This window comes from Musa acuminata, chromosome BXJ3-4 (genome assembly GCF_036884655.1).
Source record: "Musa acuminata AAA Group cultivar baxijiao chromosome BXJ3-4, Cavendish_Baxijiao_AAA, whole genome shotgun sequence".
In the NCBI taxonomy this organism is placed as follows: Eukaryota; Viridiplantae; Streptophyta; class Magnoliopsida; order Zingiberales; family Musaceae; genus Musa; species Musa acuminata.
Window position 1 is genome coordinate 9,735,029 of NC_088352.1, and position 21,084 is coordinate 9,756,112.

Below are 21,084 nucleotides of genomic sequence, written 5' to 3' on the forward strand. Positions count from 1 at the left end.
TTCCAAATTAGCTTAATTTACAAATCGGAGAGAAGAATGGTTTAAATAGGAGGAGAAAAAACTCCAACAGTCATATTGACCGTTGGAACACTATTTTGCCCCGTATCAAATACCGATAAAATACGGAGTGGTGCCGTGTAGTAACGATATGTCGGTGAGGTATCAGCCATAGATGATATGTCGCTCGGTACCTTCAAAACTCATGTTGTATCGGTCAAAATTTGATTGATACCAATCCAAATCGACTCAAGCGAAACCCGAATACTCAAATTAACCATTAAGGCCTCTTTTGGAACTTTAAATCTTCATGTGTCCCCCTTTTCACTCGGTATTACTCTCATTCTCATCCGCTTTCTCACTCTTTCTCACACTTTTCTTTGTGAAAGTCCATGATCGGTGATTAGTGGTAATCAAGATATTGATTTAAATAAAGGAGGGATTCGAACTCAACATATGATGGAATTTCACTCTAATTTGAGAGAGCGTTTAGCTTTTATCTATGTTTTATCATCATTTTGTACAAAGATTAAACGTGATTAAGGTCATTCTCTTATGTTTAGTCTCAACTAGGTTCTTTCTCTTACATTTAGACCTAAATTAGGGATACTTAGGGTCAAATTGGTGGTTATAAAAAGATAAATTCACTTTCTCATCTTTATAACCTGTTATTCCTATTCTTTCATGCCTCATAGACACTATATTCTTATTTAAATATAACAAGTTATCATTAATTAGGATTAAATACGTAAAAATTATCTTTTGTGAATTCCAATCATCATTGGCTTAAAAAAAAAAATTGGGATGTACTAATATTCAGACATATGGTACATCGATACCGACTATACCGGACTGTTCATGGGCCAATACCACCGATCAACATGATACTGTGATCCATGATTGGATCATCCATTCTACATATTGTTCATCTTAGCATGTATCCTATTTGTTCTTTTCTTATATTGAGCTTTTATGTGGAAGAGGAACTTGGATTTGTGAAACGTATTTAGAGAGTTTCCATGAAATGAAGTTGTAAAACAAACTTCAAATCACCTTCATTTTTCTTCAACAATAAGTTTTGAAAATTGTGAGAAATTATTTTAATGTTGTTGCTGCTAAGATAAACTCATTTCTAGAGCTTCTTGCATTCTTTGCAAGTTTTCATTACTATGAATATTAGCTAAATACCAATTGTTGTTATTTTTCACATGCTCAGAATAGTGGACTCCTTGATGTTTATGTCATGGTATATGGTGTTCATATGCTTGCAAAATATTACCAGATGACTTCAGAGATTTGGGGAAAAAAATAAATATTATTTTCTGATTATTTGTTAAGATATAGCAAAAAATATATTTTTTTTTCCATCACCGATCTTGCCATCACCAAAATTGATCTTACCAACAAAAGTTTTTTTTGCCAAAACCCTTCAACAAGAATTTGTTAAACATTTCAGTGAAAATTATTATCCTCAATCAAAAAGTTTAATATAGCGTGGAGGTAATTAAATTCTCATACTTGTTTAACAGGAAATAAAAAAAATACCAATTCACCTAAGGAGTATACTTTGGAAGAAAAACTCAATCCTCTCAAGAAATTAAAAAGTAAAAAAAAAATTCGCTTTTTTTTTTTTTTTGTTATCAGGGAGGAAAGGGAAAATACACCCACTGGTCTTGAAAAGGACAATCATTTCCACGAATAGGTTCTTAAACAAGGCAAATTAAAATGAAAGAAGATAAGATTAATCAATAGATCCGCATGAAAAAGATGAGATCACAAAATGAATCAGCTACATTTATTTGATTTGTGAAATGGAGATCACTGGCTATTGTTTTGTGCTACTTTATCCTCTCACTAGATTGTTGTCCTATGCTGCTGCTATCTTATTGGTGAGTGTTGCTGTGGTCCATCCATCCTATGTTTTCTGCTGATAACTCTACTCAGTCTTGAAGTATTTGCTGCTTTTAAAAACCCTTGAGGTGTATGCTAAAAGGCTGTAATCAAAATTTCAAGCTTGTCACTGTGTTTCAGCATATAATCTTTATTGTAGAGAAACTTGTCCAAAATTTTGTTTCGCTGTGGTTGACACTCGGCGGTGGGAGTCCCAACCGAGAACATTGATAAGATTTTTCATGGATGTCAAGTAACCATTGTCAAAGATCATTCTGCTTCAATCCAGTCTGCTAGTTCATAGGATCTGATTACTTCTACTTATCATTTTTGCTACTCATATGTTGCAACACCAAATACGAACCTAAATGACAAACTATGAGCAAAGCCCAAAGCGACAATGTGGCAAGAATGGAAAGGAAATCAACATGCGACGGACGGACCTTGTTGGCATACAGGGGCAAATGATCACCCTCCTCGCCCCTCTGATTGGTTCCGTCAGCTCCCACCCTCAAACCACAAGGCAATACCGGAGGAAGCAGCTCACATACCTCCTCCGTCTTCGCGATCATCGAACCAACCCGAAATCGATCGAAGAAAACTCAAAATCAGCCCTAAAATCCATGCATTTCGCTGAAAGATGAGGTGTTTCGTACCAAATGCTCACCTCCGTTCCCGAGCAGAGACAGATCGAACGGGGCGAAGGGCTCGGTGGATTTAGAGACACGAAGAAGATGAGCACGTGCGAAAGTTACTTTCAAATTAAATATATAATACGACGCTAAAATCTTATAAATATAATTAATTTGGGGATTCGGAATCCAGAACAGGAAACACGCTTACATGGATTCGATTCAAGAATCACTCTGCGCGCCCGTTGCCTACATATATATATATATATATATATATATATATATATATATATATATATACATATATCGCACGCCTCTCCCACTCTCACTCCGTCTTCTCGCCCCTGCACCTCTCGCCTCTCCTCTGCTCCATTCTCCTCCTCGTTGATTTCCTCTCCTCTCCTAGTCAAGAAACCGTCTTTAGTCGCCCATCGACCTCGTACCGAGCGGCTACAGGTTCCTTCCCACGGCGGAGGAACTCTTGGTTGACTACCTCGCCAACTGGGTCGCCGGCGCACCCCTCCCTGGCCGCGCTGTCGCCTTCGCGGACGTCTACGGCACCGAGCCGTGGAATCTTCTAGGCAGCGATCGCCAGGAGGGCTATTTCTTTGCGGAGCGCAAGCCCAAGAACAGCGGCGGCTCGCGCGTCGATCGAAAGGCCGGCAGCGGTTCTTGGACTCTGTACAAAAAGCAAGAAACAGTTAAGTCCATGGTCGGCGGGCGCGAGATGGTGGTCGGGCGAAAGAGCTGCCTTTCTTTCAACGATGGCCGGCCGAAGAACTCGGGTGGACGATGTACGAGTTCGAGATGTGTTCGTCCGGCGGCTTCGAGACACGAGTTCTCTGTCACGTCAAGAGAAGCTCGCATTGTGCCTACTCCGGCGGCACCACCATCAAAACGGTTGAGACCACCTTAACGGAGGCCGCGACAGACACGGTCACCGGCGACAGCTTCGTTGGGCGGAAGAGAAATAGAGACGAATCTTCTACTCTCTCGGCAAAAGCATCGACTCTCTCAAAGAAGCCATGCTGGGAGTTGGTTGCACATCCCAGCAGAGCATTGCAGTCCGACGTCTCACCACATCCAACCGCGGCGGTGCAACATTCCTCGTTGGCTCCTGCTGTGACAGCCCCGGAGACTCATCTTTCCTCGGTCGACTCCGTTGCACCGAACGATGCCGGAGTCGCAGCCGCCTCTCAATCATCAACGGACGTTGGTGGAGGTGAGCTCCCGATAACTACGGAAGAACTGGAAGCATTCTTGGCTTCGTCTTCGTCGTCGGTCGATCTTGGCGGTGAGCAGAACTGCACCGACGATGCGTTCTTCGCCAGAGGGGTTGAAGCCTTCCTGATGTCGGATGACACCGACACAGCCTTGACTACCATCCCGAAGGCCTCGCCGCCAGGCCTTGTCGATCTTCTCTCGATGCCCGATGACACTCGGATTGATTCGACCACGGTCGCAGATGTTTCCTCCTCATCGTCGTCGATAGACTTTGTTGCGTGCGAGCAGATGCACAGCACCGACGATGACTTCTTCGTGAGCCGGGAACGGGTCCATGCCTCCTTGATGTCCGATGACACGATTCCAGCCTCGGTGATGTATGGCACCAGCACTGATTCAACCACGATCGCAGCGGCTTCGTCGTCATCATCGATCGAGATTGTTGGGTGTGAGCAGACGGAGAACATAGATGATAATGACGACTTCATGCAATGGATTGAAGCCCTTGTGAAGTCCGATGACACCCCTATTGATTCGACTATGACCTCGTGGTTGGATCTGTAGCTTGCTTGTATGAAAGCTTATACGGAAAATGATGTTTGTTCATGTATTACAGAACAATGGAAGGGAAAGAAAATTTTATGTTCCTGTAAATATTGGCCATAACAAAGTGCAATTTTCATCTCATGTTTTGTTTGTTGTTTCCTTAATATGATGGCATCTATAAGAAATGGTATCAATGTTGTTTCGTCAAGTTCGAAGAGAAAGAGTGATCATATGATATCAACAGGTTCTCTCAACCTCAGACTTTGCTGGTTTGGACGACTGGTATCAGAGGCAAGGCAGCAAATTTGATCAATCATCTTTTGGAAACATGTTCCAACTTTTTTGTTTCCGAGTGAAGTCCACGACAACAACATAAACAAATAACAAAGCTGCTGCAAGTCAATCCATCGTTAAAAACCTTTAATCACTGAATCGATAAAAAAATTCCATGGTTTGAAGCAATTGATAATGGCCAAAAAAATTCAACTGATGTGCAAAAGATTAAACACATATCACGGAAGGAAATGCATTCTCTCCCGAAATCTTGTTGATATGATATGATCGGAACACACATATCATGTGATAAGCCACCGTTAATAAATACAAGTCAATTTAGATAGAAGAACATACCATTCATCTTAAGACTCGAAAAAATTGTCAAATTACATCTAAATTACATATTCAGAATTTTAAATGAATTTAAACAACCAATCTGAGTCTACTATTCCAACTTTGGAAGTGTTACATACGAATTCAAATAACTAACATCAAGTCTACAAAACAGTAAAAATTTGTGGGAGTAACCACGTCGGTTTTCAAAACAAATGATAAGAACAAATAACACTCCTGAGAATCTCAGATTGGAACAAACTAAGATATGGGCCTAAGGGCCCTCAATATTCCTTCGTGTTAATCTAGAACTAGTTCAAGCACATAAATCAGAAGAACTTTATCTTGTTACATGCCGGAAGCTTATAAAGAAAAATGTAACCCTAATTCCATTTACAAATGTTGTAGCATTCAAATTCTTTTGGAATGTAACTCCTCTTCCTCCTTTGGGGAATGAATTGTAACAAGATCTGGCAAAGGAGTCATGGTGCCCTGCTTTCTTTTAGGATCCTAATCCTGCATGATCTTTACTTCGATATCGAGGATACCCTGACATGTTTAAAAGTAAAAGGTCAGTTAAACTGGATCATTAAGCACTTGAATATATATATATATATATATATATATATATATTTCTCCAGGTATATAAAAACTTGACATCCGCATGCATCTTAACTCGAATGAAACACTAATGAAATGATAAGATACTGCATTAGATTTTAGATAGTGTCAATTGTTAGACACAAAGGAGAAGAAATCCATAACTAACACATCCACTAGAAGATTCAAGTTCAAGATAGAAGGTAACAGCTTACACGGTACTACATAGAGCAAGGTGTGACAAAGTAGCATAAGCAGCTGCCTCGAGCAGCTGTTTAACCTTGGTGAGGTAGTCACTCATAGCCTCCTCTGGTTTACTCCCCTGTCAATTTTACTAATATTAAATAAGAAATGAATTTTGTCCAACAAGTTATATATATTTATTTATATTTATATATATAAGATTTGTCAAGTGGATTTTGTAAACCTTCAACAGCCTTCCAAGCTTCCCAGTTGATATCCCTCATATTGAATATACCAGGTCAGCCTGCAAAGAGACAAAAGATAAAAGTGTCAAAATTTTGTTTGGCAAAGAATGAAAATCACGAATCAGAAGATATTAAGGAGCACATACTAGTATTCACTGGTCCAACAGTCGCTTGCTAGTAAAGCCCATAAAAGATCAATTTGCTCTTGTTAGTAGTATTTACAGGTAAAGTTTTAGCTTTTGCAGCATATTCTTCAAAATCGACCTGCAAAAGATTAGATATCATCATCTAGTTAAGTTTTCGCAGATAAAAGAAATATATTGACTCGGAATGTACTATGAGGCACAATAACCAATACTATCAAGATAGATTCTTAGAAGCAAACACTTATAAACATAAATCAGAAAATAGGAAGCGGATAAAAAAACAATATTAATACATATAGACTATTTATAACAAAGGCCATTTGCCAAGTAAAACTGAAAAAAAATGAATGACCGAACAACCTCAATGACATAAATAAGAAGAAATGATAATTAATAATAATATCACAAAACATAAGCCCATCTTTTCAATTCAAATATTTGGAAGAAATGGGGAGCAGAAGATCAAGACTTTTTTTTTTTTTTTCTTTCCCCCTTCTGAGAAATGTTTTTTCTTTCCCGTCCAAAAAATAAGTGTGCAATAGAGTATCATTTAGGAAAAGTTGTTTCTTCTCATGTGTGCACACATGCACACATAACATGAACATCAAACGGAGGGAAATTGATAGCAGATTCTAGCAATTCTATTTATTACTTTAGGGCCACTAATTTCAGGCGTTATGGTTTTTCTTGCTCATTGTAGCAATTATTCACAAACATTTGAAGAGTTTAAGCCTCGCTGTATCTGAAAAAATTAAGATACCAATAAATATAACAAAAATAAAATTATGTCTCTGTTTTTCATTGGATACCAAAGTTTAAAATTGAATGATAATGGATGCTCTTGCAAAGATGCTCCAACTATAATTATGATCCCAATGAAATATAAATTGATGAAAAGAAACTAAATTCGAGTTTCTCTTATGCATACAGATATGCAACTTCAAATTGGACCAATAAATGTTATTAGAGTTCTTGTAGAGTACATCAGAAATTGTATTACTTACAAGAACCAAAACTAGATTAGGAGCGCATGAGATCTACCAACAGGTACAAAAGTAGAACTGATAATAGACATTGAATGTATATCTTTGAGTGTGAGGCAAAGAGTTATACAGATCCATACAAGTTTGTTTTCCAAGCATCTAGAGTGTTGGAAGATTGTCTCTGAAGCTCACTAGATTTTTAACCATGTCTTTGATCCATCATATGTATAGATTTTCAAAACATGCATCTCTAGTGTATTGCACGATTTTAAACAGACGCATGCTTCCTCTGGTCTTTGTGAAATCAATCTCGTTCACCAGACTGAACACTAAAACTCCATCCTTCACGTTATGGCTTCTTCAAGCTTTTGTAAGGATATATATATAATTTACCATCTAAAAAGATCAACTCTACTTATAAGAAAATGTCAAAGCAACCCCGATCTAATTATAAAATACAAATCATTTCCATTCACAAATACAAATCAAAGACTACTAATCACCCAAAATTAAAAACAAAAGTCCCCGATGCTTCAAATTTCACATAGCTAAAATTTTAGCTACACATTCCAAAATGTGATAGAATTTAAGAGTGAGATCTATAGTTATGGTCAACAAAATACTCAATATCAAACGTCTCTTGGCCCATCAAAAGTCAAGCAGATCATTTCTTATGCAGTTCTGCATCATGTAATATGATCCATGCTTCTTGCCTTCATTATGAGGAGGCTTAGGCCATGGAAGAGTTCAAAAGGACTCAACCAACAATATCGACAAAGAAAATAATGGGGGTGACACATAAAGATTCTTTCGAGTCTCAAGAAGCTAATCACTATACAAATCGATCAGACACTAACCACTAAATCAACCCTTCACCAAATGATCAAGGAAGCCTCTGATCTTAATAGAAAAACGGGACTCATGCATGTATGCTCTCCATCTGAATGAATGATTAAGGACACAAATTTGCACGATTTGGCACTTTAAGATTTTAAAAGTCAACACAGTTCTGATTTCAGCAATCAATCGAACCACTACGACACCAATATTTTGGATGGCACACTGGTCTATACCATCTAATACCACAGAAAATGTAATGAAAATTAAATATATACTAATTGGTACTAATTTATATAGTTCGATGTCAGATCGATATCAAACCGTGGTTGTGCAGTTGCATGAATAAGTTTTTTCAAATTTAAATGCTGTATTTTGTAAATGCAAATCATGGAGTTTTATCAAGTTTGTAACTCCAACACATATAGTTCAGCAGAAATCATTGTAATTTGTGGAAATCATGTTTTTGTTGATGTAGGATACTACCATGGGCTTCCTATAATGGCACCACCTCAATATGCTGCTCCACCACCCAGGAGCAGTGGCTTTTTGGAAGGATGCTTAGAGTGTTCATGGCTTCTATTTTTTTATACTCTTAAAGTTTTGTTCTGATACTCTGTTCCTAAAAAAACTTCTGAATCACCCCTTCCTTCTGTTTCTGTGTTTGTCAGAACAAAATGAAAAATTGGAGTCTTTCTCTGTTTTTTGTGTGATTAAAGTATACAGCAGTAGAGGAATATGATATTTCACTGATGAACAAAGATTAAATAGAAATGTGGAAATTAAATAGCATATGCAATCATGATTTGATGCATTATACGGCGTACCATTCAAAATAATATGAAACGAGCTGTACGTACTGGTTTGCCCACTGATTGGAAAGTGATAAGTCCGTTTCAGATGGTATGCAAGAATCAGGTGAGGTATCAGCCAAGCATAGATGATATGTCGCTCGGTACCTTCAAAACTCATGTTGTATCGGTCAAAATTTGATTGATACCAATCCAAATCGGCTCAAGCGAAACCCGAATACTCAAATTAACCATTAAGGCCTCTTTTGAAACTTTAAATCTTCATGTGTCCCCCTTTTCACTCGGTATTACTCTCATTCTCATCCGCTTTCTCACTCTTTCTCACACTTTTCTTTGTGAAAGTTCATGATCGGTGATTAGTGGTAATCAAGATATTGATTTAAATAAAGGAGGGATTCGAACTCAACATATGATGGAATTTCACTCTAATTTGAGAGAGCGTTTAGCTTTTATCTATGTTTTATCATCATTTTGTACAAAGATTAAACGTGATTAAGGTCATTCTCTTATGTTTAGTCTCAACTAGGTTCTTTCTCTTACATTTAGACCTAAATTAGGGATACTTAGGGTCAAATTGGTGGTTATAAAAAGATAAACTCACTTTCTCATCTTTATAACCTGTTATTCCTATTCTTTCATGCCTCATAGACACTATATTCTTATTTAAATATAACAAGTTATCGTTAATTAGGATTAAATACGTAAAAATTATCTTTTGTGAATTCCAATCATCATTGGCTTAAAAAAAAAAAATTGGGATGTACTAATATTCAGACATATGGTACATCGATACCGACTATACCGGATTGTTCATGGGCCAATACCACCGATCAACATGATACTGTGATCCATGATTGGATCATCCATTCTACATATTGTTCATCTTAGCATGTATCCTATTTGTTCTTTTCTTATATTGAGCTTTTATGTGGAAGAGGAACTTGGATTTGTGAAACGTATTTAGAGAGTTTCCATGAAATGAAGTTGTAAAACAAACTTCAAATCACCTTCATTTTTCTTCAACAATAAGTTTTGAAAATTGTGAGAAATTATTTTAATGTTGTTGCTGCTAAGATAAACTCATTTCTAGAGCTTCTTGCATTCTTTGCAAGTTTTCATTACTATGAATATTAGCTAAACACCAATTGCTGTTATTTTTCACATGCTCAGAATAGTGGACTCCTTGATGTTTATGTCATGGTATATGGTGTTCATATGCTTGCAAAATATTACCAGATGACTTCAGAGATTTGGGGAAAAAAATAAATATTATTTTCTGATTATTTGTTAAGATATAGCAAAAAATATATATATTTTTTCCATCACCGATCTTGCCATCACCAAAATTGATCTTACCAACAAAAGTTTTTTTTTGCCAAAACCCTTCAACAAGAATTTGTTAAACATTTCAGTGAAAATTATTATCCTCAATCAAAAAGTTTAATATAGCGTGGAGGTAATTAAATTCTCATACTTGTTTAACAGGAAATAAAAAAAATACCAATTCACCTAAGGAGTATACTTTGGAAGAAAAACTCAATCCTCTCAAGAAATTAAAAAGTAAAAAAAATTTCCGCTTTTTTTTTTTTTTTGATATCAGGAAGGAAAGGGAAAATACACCCACTGGTCTTGAAAAGGACAATCATTTCCCAGAATAGGTTCTTAAACAAGGCAAATTAAAATGAAAGAAGATAAGATTAATCAATAGATCCGCATGAAAAAGATGAGATCACAAAATGAATCAGCTACATTTATTTGATTTGTGAAATGGAGATCACTTGCTATTGTTTTGTGCTACTTTATCCTCTCACTAGATTGTTGTCCTATGCTGCTGCTATCTTATTGGTGAGTGTTGCTGTGGTCCATCCATCCTATGTTTTCTGCTGATAACTCTACTCAGTCTTGAAGTATTTGCTGCTTTTAAAAACCCTTGAGGTGTATGCTAAAAGGCTGTAATCAAAATTTCAAGCTTGTCACTGTGTTTCAGCATATAATCTTTATTGTAGAGAAACTTGTCCAAAATTTTGTTTCGCTGTGGTTGACACTCGGCGGTGGGAGTCCCAACCGAGAACATTGATAAGATTTTTCATGGATGTCAAGTAACCATTGTCAAAGATCATTCTGCTTCAATCCAGTCTGCTAGTTCATAGGATCTGATTACTTCTACTTATCATTTTTGCTACTCATATGTTGCTACACCAAATACGAACCTAAATGACAAACTATGAGTAAAGCCCAAAGCGACAATGTGGCAAGAATGGAAAGGAAATCAACATGCGACGGACCTTGTTGGCATACAGGGGCAAATGATCACCCTCCTCGCCCCTCTGATTGGTTCCGTCAGCTCCCACCCTCAAACCACAAGGCAATACTGGAGGAAGCAGCTCACATACCTCCTCCGTCTTCGCGATCATCGAACCAACCTGAAATCGATCGAAGAAAACTCAAAATCAGCCCTAAAATCCATGCATTTCGCTGAAAGATGAGGTGTTTCGTACCAAATGCTCACCTCCGTTCCCGAGCAGAAACAGATCGAACGGGGCGAAGGGCTCGGTGGATTTAGAGATACAAAGAAGATGAGCACGTGTGAAAGTTACTTTCAAATTAAATATATAATACGACGCTAAAATCTTATAAATATAATTAATTTGGGGATTCGGAATCCAGAACAGGAAACACGCTTACATGGATTCGATTCAAGAATCACTCTGCGCGCCCGTTGCCTACATATATATATATACATATATCGCACGCCTCTCCCACTCTCACTCCGTCTTCTCGCCCCTGCGCCTCTCGCCTCTCCTCTGCTCCATTCTCCTCCTCGTTGATTTCCTCTCCTCTCCTAGTCAAGAAACCGTCTTTAGTCGTCCATCAATGGAGCCCATCGACCTCGTACCGAGCGGCTACAGGTTCCTTCCCACGGCGGAGGAACTCTTGGTTGACTACCTCGCCAACTGGGTCGCCGGCGCACCCCTCCCTGGCCGCGCTGTCGCCTTCGCGGACGTCTACGGCACCGAGCCGTGGAATCTTCTAGGCAGCGATCGCCAGGAGGGCTATTTCTTTGCGGAGCGCAAGCCCAAGAACAGCGGCGGCTCGCGCGTCGATCGAAAGGCCGGCAGCGGTTCTTGGACTCTGTACAAAAAGCAAGAAACCGTTACGTCCATGGTCGGCGGGCGCGAGATGGTGTTCGGGCGAAAGAGCTGCCTTTCTTTCAATGATGGCCGGCGGAAGAACTCCGGGTGGACGATGTACGAGTTCGAGATGTGTTCGTCCGGCGGCTTCGAGACACGAGTTCTCTGTCACGTCAAGAGAAGCTCGCATTGTGCCTACTCCGGCGGCACCACCATCAAAACGGTTGAGACCACCTTAACGGAGGCAGCGACAGACACGGTCACCGGCGACAGCTTCGTTGGGCGGAAGAGAAATAGAGACGAATCTTCTACTCTCTCGGCAAAAGCATCGACTCTCTCAAAGAAGCCATGCTGGGAGTTGGTTGCACATCCCAGCAGAGCATTGCAGTCCGACGTCTCACCACATCCAACCGCGGCGGTGCAACATTCCTCGTTGGCTCCTGCTGTGACAGCCCCGGAGACTCATCTTTCCTCGGTCGACTCCGTTGCACCGAACGATGCCGGAGTCGCAGCCGCCTCTCCATCATCAACGGACGTTGGTGGAGGTGAGCTCCCGATAACTACGGAAGAACTGGAAGCATTCTTGGCTTCGTCTTCGTCGTCGGTCGATCTTGGCGGTGAGCAGAACTGCACCGACGATGCGTTCTTCGCCAGAGGGGTTGAAGCCTTCCTGATGTCGGATGACACCGACACAGCCTTGACTACCATCCCGAAGGCCTCGCCGCCAGGCCTTGTCGATCTTCTCTCGATGCCCGATGACACTCGGATTGATTCGACCACGGTAGCAGATGTTTCCTCCTCATCGTCGTCGATAGACTTTGTTGCGTGCGAGCAGATGCACAGCACCGACGATGACTTCTTCGTGAGCCGGGAACGGGTCCATGCCTCCTTGATGTCCGATGACACGATTCCTGCCTCGGTGATATATGGCACCTGCACTGATTCAACCACGATCGCAGCGGCTTCGTCGTCATCATCGATCGAGATTGTTGGGTGTGAGCAGACGGAGAACATAGATGATAATGACGACTTCATGCAATGGATTGAAGCCCTTGTGAAGTCCGATGACACCCCTATTGATTCGACTATGACCTCGTGGTTGGATCTGTAGCTTGCTTGTATGAAAGCTTATACGGAAAATGATGTTTGTTCATGTATTACAGAACAATGGAAGGGAAAGAAAATTTTATGTTCCTGTAAATATTGGCCATAACAAAGTGCAATTTTCATCTCATGTTTTGTTTGTTGTTTCCTTAATATGATGGCATCTATAAGAAATGGTATCAATGTTGTTTCGTCAAGTTCCAAGAGAAAGAGATGATATCAACAGGTTCTCTCAACCTTAGACTTTGCTGGTTTGGACGACTGGTATCAGAGGCAAGGCAGCAAATTTGATCGATCATCTTTTGGAAACATGTTCCAACTTTTTTGTTTCCGAGTGAAGTCCACAACAACAACAGAAACAATAACAAAGCTGCAATTCAATCCATCGATAAAAACCTTTAATCACTGAATCGATACTATCGAAAACCAAACCTTTAATCACTGAATCGATAAAAAAATTCCAAAAAAATTCTAACTGATATGCAAAAGATTAAACACACATATCATAGTAGGAAATGCATATTCTCTTTCTCTACAGAAATCTTGTTGATATGATATGATCGGATTTCAATAGTGAGCGAGAACAACGCCTGCATCATGTTAAATTCATTAGATGAATATCATAGTATCAACAACTAGTCCTGATAAGCCACCGTTAAGAAATACAAGACAATTGAGATAGAAGAACATACCATTCATTTTACTGACTCGAAAAAATGGTCAAATTACATCTAAATTTCATATTCAGAATTTTGAATGAATTTGAACAACCAATCTGAGTCTACTATTCCAGCTTTGGAAGTTACATACGAATTCAAATAACTAATATCAAGTCTACAAAACAGTAAAAATTTATGGGAGTAACCGCGTCGGTTTTCAAAACAAATGATAAGAACAAATAACACTCCTGAGAAGATTGTAACAAACTAAGATATGGGCCTAAGGACTCCCAATCTTCCTTCATGTTAATCTACAACTAGTTCAAGCGCATAAATCAGAAGAACTTTGACTTGTTACATGCCGAAAGCTTATGAAGAAGAAATGTAATCCTAATTCCTTTTGCAAAGGTTGTAGCATTCAAATTCTTCTGGAGTGTAACTCCTCTTCCTCCTTTGGGGCATGAATTGTAACATGATCTGGCAAAGGAGTCATGGTGCCCTGCTTTCTTTTAGGATCCTAGTCCAGCATGATCTTTACTTCGATATCGAGGACACCCTGACATGTTTAAAAGCAAAAGGTCAGTTAAAATGGATCATTAAGCACTTGAATATATATATATATATATATATATATATATATATATATATATATATATATATTTCTTCAGGTTTATCTGTGTTTTTATTATTGTTTAGAAAGTCAATAAATTCATCCATCTAAATTTCAGCACAAACAAGGTTAGTACAATAAAAAATTCGAAGCATTTAGGTACAACCTACCAAACAAGTATTTCTAGTTGAAGTTGTCAATAGGCAAGTATCTATATGAGCATTGCGAGGAAACCAAGCTCTATTAAAGCAATTATGCCGCACTAGAGATGTAGAAAGAATTCAGGGACAGAAGTATCAAATAGGAAGAACAAAAAGTCATCTCCTTTATCATGTGGCACTAGAGATGTAGAAATAAAACAAAATAGAAAAAAAGAAAGATATTTTGAGTTTTTCCCTCTCCTCAAGCATTTAAACTTAGCCAAGCCAAATTGTTCTTATTGCAGAGTTTAAGCTCATCAAGAAGGCAAGATACTTGAAAAGGAGAGTTTCGATTCAAATAATAAAAAAAGTTAAGAACACAGTTTGACTAAAATTGTTCTTGATGCTTTCAATATATGTATGAGACAAATTCCTACTGCAGTCAACCATGCAGCAGCAACAAAATCATAATGCTTCAAGTTGCAGCAAAAAAACACAAGCATTGGCAAAGGTTATAAATGAAGACAAAACCAAGAATCCAATTGCAATGACTTAATGACTTCATCAAAATTTTGACTGTAACAATCATTTTGCTGCTGTCATCAGAATAGTTTCATTGAAAAATTTTCTACCATCTACTACTTATCCCAGTTACCATCAGAAATGATCTTTGTTTGCTGTTCTTCCAAGATCAGTTATGCATGTCATTTAAAGCTTGAGTTCAACAGAATCATGCCATGATCTAAGAACTGACATTTACTGGAGTCTCTATGCATGTTACACACAAAATAATCCACCTCATTCAGAGAGTATGCCACGAATTCAAACTTGAGTTCAATAGAGAGTTGATGAAATTACAAATTTGAGAACCCAAAATTCATTGCGTTCCTGTAGTTGATATGGAAGAAAAGGAAGGCAAAAGGCTTGAGTTGCAAATAGGAAAACAGAATTGTAAGTTACATTATTTGGAGTTAGCAAACGAGAATCTAATGGAAAGAGGAAAAAGAAAATCTTGCTAGTTGGAATCAGAATGATCATTTTCTTCTAAAAGAGAATGTCTTGCCTAATTAACTCCATAAAGCAAAGTTCCTTTTGAGCAATCAAGTCTATTAGAGAAAACTATCACAGTTTTGAGGCCAACGTGATCAAAACCAATACTATGCTTGACAGAGATATTTAAGAGACCATAAGCAAATAAACGTCAGATGGCATACTGAAAGATAAAACACTCGATCAATGTCTGCATTACAACTATCCATGCCTTTCACAAAACACATTCTATACAAATTTGGATGTAGAAAGAAGCCCAAAAGTCATAGCAGAAGATCGGATAAAATATATAGGATTTTTCTACCAGGACTGTTAGACTAAATAATCAGACTATAGGAAGACAACTATAAAAAGCCTCCTTTTCATTTCAAGGTTATATACACTCATTACTATTAAATTTCTAATAAAATTTTATCATAGATCGCCTAGGTTTTAAGGGGAAGAAACTGAACAAAGATAAAAGATCTCTAGCATGTAGGACCGAAGAGAAAAATGAACAGAACCTAACAGACAATTTACAGTCTTACTGGGAATCAATCAAGCTTCACTAAATATATGGGCTGCAGGTAATGCTCATTCAACATGCCCACACTTAACTTTGCTGACCTAAAAACTTGACATCCGCATGCATCTTAACTCGAATGAAACACTAATGAAATGATAAGATACTGCATTAGATTTCAGATAGTGTCAATTGTTAAGACACAAAGGAGATGAAATCCATAACTAACACATCCACTAGATGATTCAAGTTCAAGATAGAAGGTAACAGCTTACATGGTACTACATAGAGCAAGGTGTGACAAAGTAGCATAAGCAACAGTAGCAGCTGCCTCGAGCAGCTGTTTAACCTTGGCTAGGTAGTCACTCATAGCCACCTCCTTCGGCTTCCTCCCCTGTCAATTTTACTAATATTAAATAAGAAATAAATTTTGTGCAACAAGTTATATATATTTATATATATAAGATTTGTCAAGTGGATTTTGTAAACCTTCAACTGCCTTCCAAGCTTCCCAGTTGGCTCTATCCCTCATATTGAATATACCAGGTCAGCCTGCAAAGAGACAAAAGATAAAAGTGTCAAAATTTTGTTTGGCAAAGAATGAAAATAACGAATCAGAAGATATTAAGGAGCACATACTAGTATTGACTGGTCCGACAGTCGCTTGCTAGTAAAGCCCATAAAGGAACAATTTGCTCTTCTTAGTAGTATATACAGGTAAAGTTTTAGCTTTTGCAGCATATTCTTCAAAATCTATCTGCAAAAGATTATATATCATCATCTAGTTAAGTTTTCGTAGATAAAAGAAATATATTGACTTGGAATGTACCATGTGGCACAATAACCAATACTATCAAGACAGATTCTTGGAAGCAAACACTTATAAAAATAAATCAGAAACTAGGAAACAGATAAAGAAACAATCTTAATACTTATGGACTACATATAACAAAGGCCATATGCTAAGTAAAAATGAAAAAAAAAAGAATGACGGAACAGCCTCAATGACATAAATAAGAAGAAATGATAATTAATAACAATAACACAAAACATAAGCCCATCTTTTCAATTCAACAATTTGGAAGAAATGGGGAGACCAATACTTCTTTTATTTTTTTTCTTTTCCTCTTCTGAGAAATATTTTTTCTTTCCCATCCAAAAATAAGTGTGCAATAGAGTAACATTTAGGAAAAGTTGTTACTTCTCATGTGTGCACACATGCACACATAACATGAACATCGACTGAGGGAAATTGATAGCAGATTCTAGCAATTATATTTATTACTTTAGGGCCACTAATTTCTGGCGTTATAGTTTTTCTTCCTCATTGTAGCAATTATTCACAAACATGTGAAGAGTTTAAGCCTCGCTGTATCTGATAAAATTAAGATACCAATAAATATAACAAAAATGAAATCATGTCTCTATTTTTCATTGGATACCAAAGTTTAAAATTGAATGATGATGGATGCTCTTGCAAAGATGCTCCAACTATAATTATGATCCCAATGAAATATAAATTGATGAAAAGAATCAAAATTCGAGTTTCTCTTATGCATACAGATATGCAACTTCGAATCGGACCAATAAATGTTATTAGAGTTCTTGTAGAGTACATCAGAAATTGTATTACTTACAAGAACCAAAACTAGATTAGGAGCGCATGAGATCTACCAATAGGTACACAAGTAGAAGAACTGATAATAGACATTGAAACATTATCAGATGGATTTTTGAAGCAGCTTCAAAATAAGCTCTCCATGTTAAAGGTAATGAAATCTTTGAGGGTGAGGCAAAGAGTTATACAGATCCATACAAGTTTGTTTTCCAAGCATCTAGAGTGTTGGAAGATTGTCTCTGAAGCTCACTAGATTTTTAACCATGTCTTTGATCCATCATATGTATAGATTTTCAAAACATGCATCTCTAGTGTATTGCACGATTTTAAAAAGACGCATGCTTCCTCTGGTCATTGTGAAATCAATCTCGTTCACCAGACTGAACACTAAAACTACATCCTTCACGATATGGCTTCTTCAAGCTTTTGCAAGGACAGATATATAATTTACCATCTAAAAAGATCAACTCTACTTATAAGAAATTGTCACAGCAACACCGATCTAATTATAAAATACAAATCATTTCCATTCACAAATACAAATCAAAGACTACTAATCACCCAAAATTAAAAACAGAAGTCCCTGATGCTTCAAATTTCACATAGCTAAAATTTTAGCTACACATTCCAAATTGTGATAGAATTTAAGAGTGAGATCTATAGTTATGGTCAACAAAATACTCAATATCATACGTCTCTTGGCCCATCAAAAGTCAAGCGGATCATTTCTGATGCAGTTCTGCATCATGTAATATGATCCATGCTTCTTACCTATCCTTCCATCACTATGTTCTTGCCTTCATTATGAGGCTTAGGCCATGGAAGAGTTCAAAAGGACTCAACCAACAATATCGACAAAGAAAATAAAGGGGGTGACGCATAAAGATTCTTTCTAGTCTCAAGAAGCTAATCACTGTACAAATCGATCAGACACTAACTACTAAATCAACCCTTCACCAAATGATCAAGGAAGCCTCTGATCTTAACTGAGGATGGGGCCTCATGCATGCGTGCTCTCCAGATCCATGAAACTACATGAATGTCAGCCACAGAACTGCAGATGTTCTAAGCAAAATAAGATCATTATGACTAACATACACGCACAGTCAGAGCTCTAAGATTAGGTCACCATATCCCCAAAAAAAATGGGTAAAATTAGCAAAATAGAACACAACAACAGGAAAAGAGGATCAGAAATCACGTAGCGATGTTGTTCTCATCACCTGCAGACCCATCGCGCTATCTATTCCTCCTCCTCCTCCGCGTCTTTGGATTCCCGGTTGCGTCGCCGGGTCGCGAAGGACGGAGAGATTATTATGTACGCGCACGTCATTATAGGCCTCGGATTCAAAACAATATACATTTGGATTTTCGATGGATCAATGCGTTCCAGATCGAAATAAACGGACGCGATTCAATGATCGGAACTACCGGTCGATCACGATGTCGTCTAATTTGTTTGGGGGCTTCGGAATCCACAATAAGAAACAGCTTACATTAACCAATAGGATTCGATTCAAGAATCCATCCGTGCGCCCATTATATGTATATATATAAATATATATGTATATATATACATATATATATATATATATTTATTTATTTATATATATATATATCTCACTCTCTCTCCTCTCCCACTCTCGCTCTGACTTCTCTCCGCGCCTCACTCTGAATTCTCTCCCCGCGCCCTGCGCCTCTCGCCTCTCCTCTGCTCCATTCTCCTCCTCGTTGATTTCCTCTCCTCTCCTAGTCAAGAAACCGTCTTTAGTCGTCCATCCATGGAGCCCATCGACCTCGTACCGAGCGGCTACAGGTTCCTTCCCACGGCGGAGGAACTCTTGGTTGACTACCTCGCCAACTGGGTCGCCGGCGCACCCCTCCCTGGCCGCGCTGTCGCCTTCGCGGACGTCTACGGCACCGAGCCGTGGAATCTTCTAGGCAGCGATCGCCAGGAGGGCTATTTCTTTGCGGAGCGCAAGCCCAAGAACAGCGGCGGCTCGCGCGTCGATCGAAAGGCCGGCAGCGGTTCTTGGACTCTGTACAAAAAGCAAGAAACCGTTAAGTCCATGGTCGGCGGGCGCGAGATGGTGTTCGGGCGAAAGAGCTGCCTTTCTTTCAATGATGGCCGGCGGAAGAACTCCGGGTGGACGATGTACGAGTTCGAGATGTGTTCGTCCGGCGGCTTCGAGACACGAGTTCTCTGTCACGTCAAGAGAAGCTCGCATTGTGCCTACTCCGGCGGCACCACCATCAAAACGGTTGAGACCACCTTAACGGAGGCCGCGACAGACACGGTCACCGGCGACAGCTTCGTTGGGCGGAAGAGAAATAGAGACGAATCTTCTACTCTCTCGGCAAAAGCATCGACTCTCTCAAAGAAGCCATGCTGGGGGTTGGTTGCACATCCCGGCAGAGCATTGCAGTCGGACGTCTCACCACATCCAACCGCGGTGGTGCAATCCGACGTCTCACCACCGCCAACCGCGGTGGTGCAACATCCCTCATTGGCTCCTGCTGTGACACCCCCACCCCCGGAGAGTCATCTTTCCTCGGTCGACTCCGTTGCACCGAACGAAGCCGGAGTCGCAGCCGCCTCTCCATCATCAACGGACGTTGGTGGAGGTGAGCTCCCGATAACTACGGAAGAACTGGAAGCATTCTTGGCTTCGTCTTCGTCGTCGGTCGATCTTGGCGGTGAGCAGAACTGCACCGACGATGCGTTCTTCGCCAGAGGGGTTGAAGCCTTCCTGATGTCGGATGACACCGACACAGCCTTGACTACCATCCCGAAGGCCTCACCGCCAGGCCTTGTCGATCTTCTCTCGATGCCCGATGACACTCGGATTGATTCGACCACGGTCGCAGATGTTTCCTCCTCATCGTCGTCGATAGACTTTGTTGCGTGCGAGCAGATGCACAGCACCGACGATGACTTCTTCGTGAGCCGGGAACGGGTCCATGCCTCCTTGATGTCCGATGACACGATTCCAGCCTCGGTGATGTATGGCACCAGCACTGATTCAACCACGATCGCAGCGGCTTCGTCGTCATCATCGATCGAGATTGTTGGGTGTGAGCAGACGGAGAACATAGATGATAATGACGACTTCATGCAATGGATTGAAGCCCTTGTGAAGTCCGATGACACCCCTATTGATTCGACTATGACCTCGTGGTTGGATCTGTAGCTTGCTTGTATGAAAGCTTATACGGAAAATGATGTTTGTTCATGTATTACAGAACAATGGAAGGGAAAGAAAATTTTATGTTCCTGTAAATATTGGCCATAACAAAGTGCAATTTTCATCTCATGTTTTGTTTGTTGTTTCCTTAATACGATGGCATCTATAAGAAATGGTATCAATGTTGTTTCGTCGAGTTCGAAGAGAAAGAGATGATATCAACAGGTTCTCTCAACCTCAGACTTTGCTGGTTTGGACGACTGGTATCAGAGGCAAGGCAGCAAATTTGATCAATCATCTTTCGGAAACATGTTCCAACTTTTTTTGTTTCCGAGTGAAGTCCACAACAACAACAGAAACAAATAACAAAGCTGCTGCAAG

At 39.3% G+C, this 21,084-nt stretch overlaps 1 protein-coding gene and 2 long non-coding RNA genes across 3 annotated transcripts; 1 reads left to right on the top strand and 2 right to left on the bottom strand.

Annotated features, from left to right (window-relative positions):
- Positions 1–5,022: 5,022 nt before the first annotated feature.
- Positions 5,023–11,123, bottom strand: LOC103974073 (uncharacterized). Its single transcript, XR_010495547.1, has 5 exons — positions 10,990–11,123; positions 6,073–6,190; positions 5,926–5,985; positions 5,714–5,820; positions 5,023–5,447 (listed from the first exon to the last, which is right to left on the bottom strand). It is a non-coding gene; the product is annotated as an uncharacterized LOC103974073 (long non-coding RNA).
- Positions 11,124–13,682: 2,559 nt separating this feature from the next.
- LOC135635080 (uncharacterized) lies at positions 13,683–18,834 on the bottom strand. Its single transcript, XR_010495546.1, has 5 exons — positions 18,742–18,834; positions 16,540–16,657; positions 16,390–16,452; positions 16,176–16,294; positions 13,683–14,154 (listed from the first exon to the last, which is right to left on the bottom strand). It is a non-coding gene; the product is annotated as an uncharacterized LOC135635080 (long non-coding RNA).
- A 465-nt stretch (positions 18,835–19,299) lies between these two features.
- On the top strand, positions 19,300–20,709 carry LOC135635367 (NAC domain-containing protein 91-like). The gene is made up of 3 exons (XM_065146399.1): positions 19,300–19,716; positions 19,945–20,143; positions 20,294–20,709. The coding sequence occupies exons 1-3, from the start codon at positions 19,300–19,302 to the stop codon at positions 20,707–20,709; spliced, it is 1,032 nt and encodes a 343-aa protein (XP_065002471.1).
- Positions 20,710–21,084: the final 375 nt, after the last annotated feature.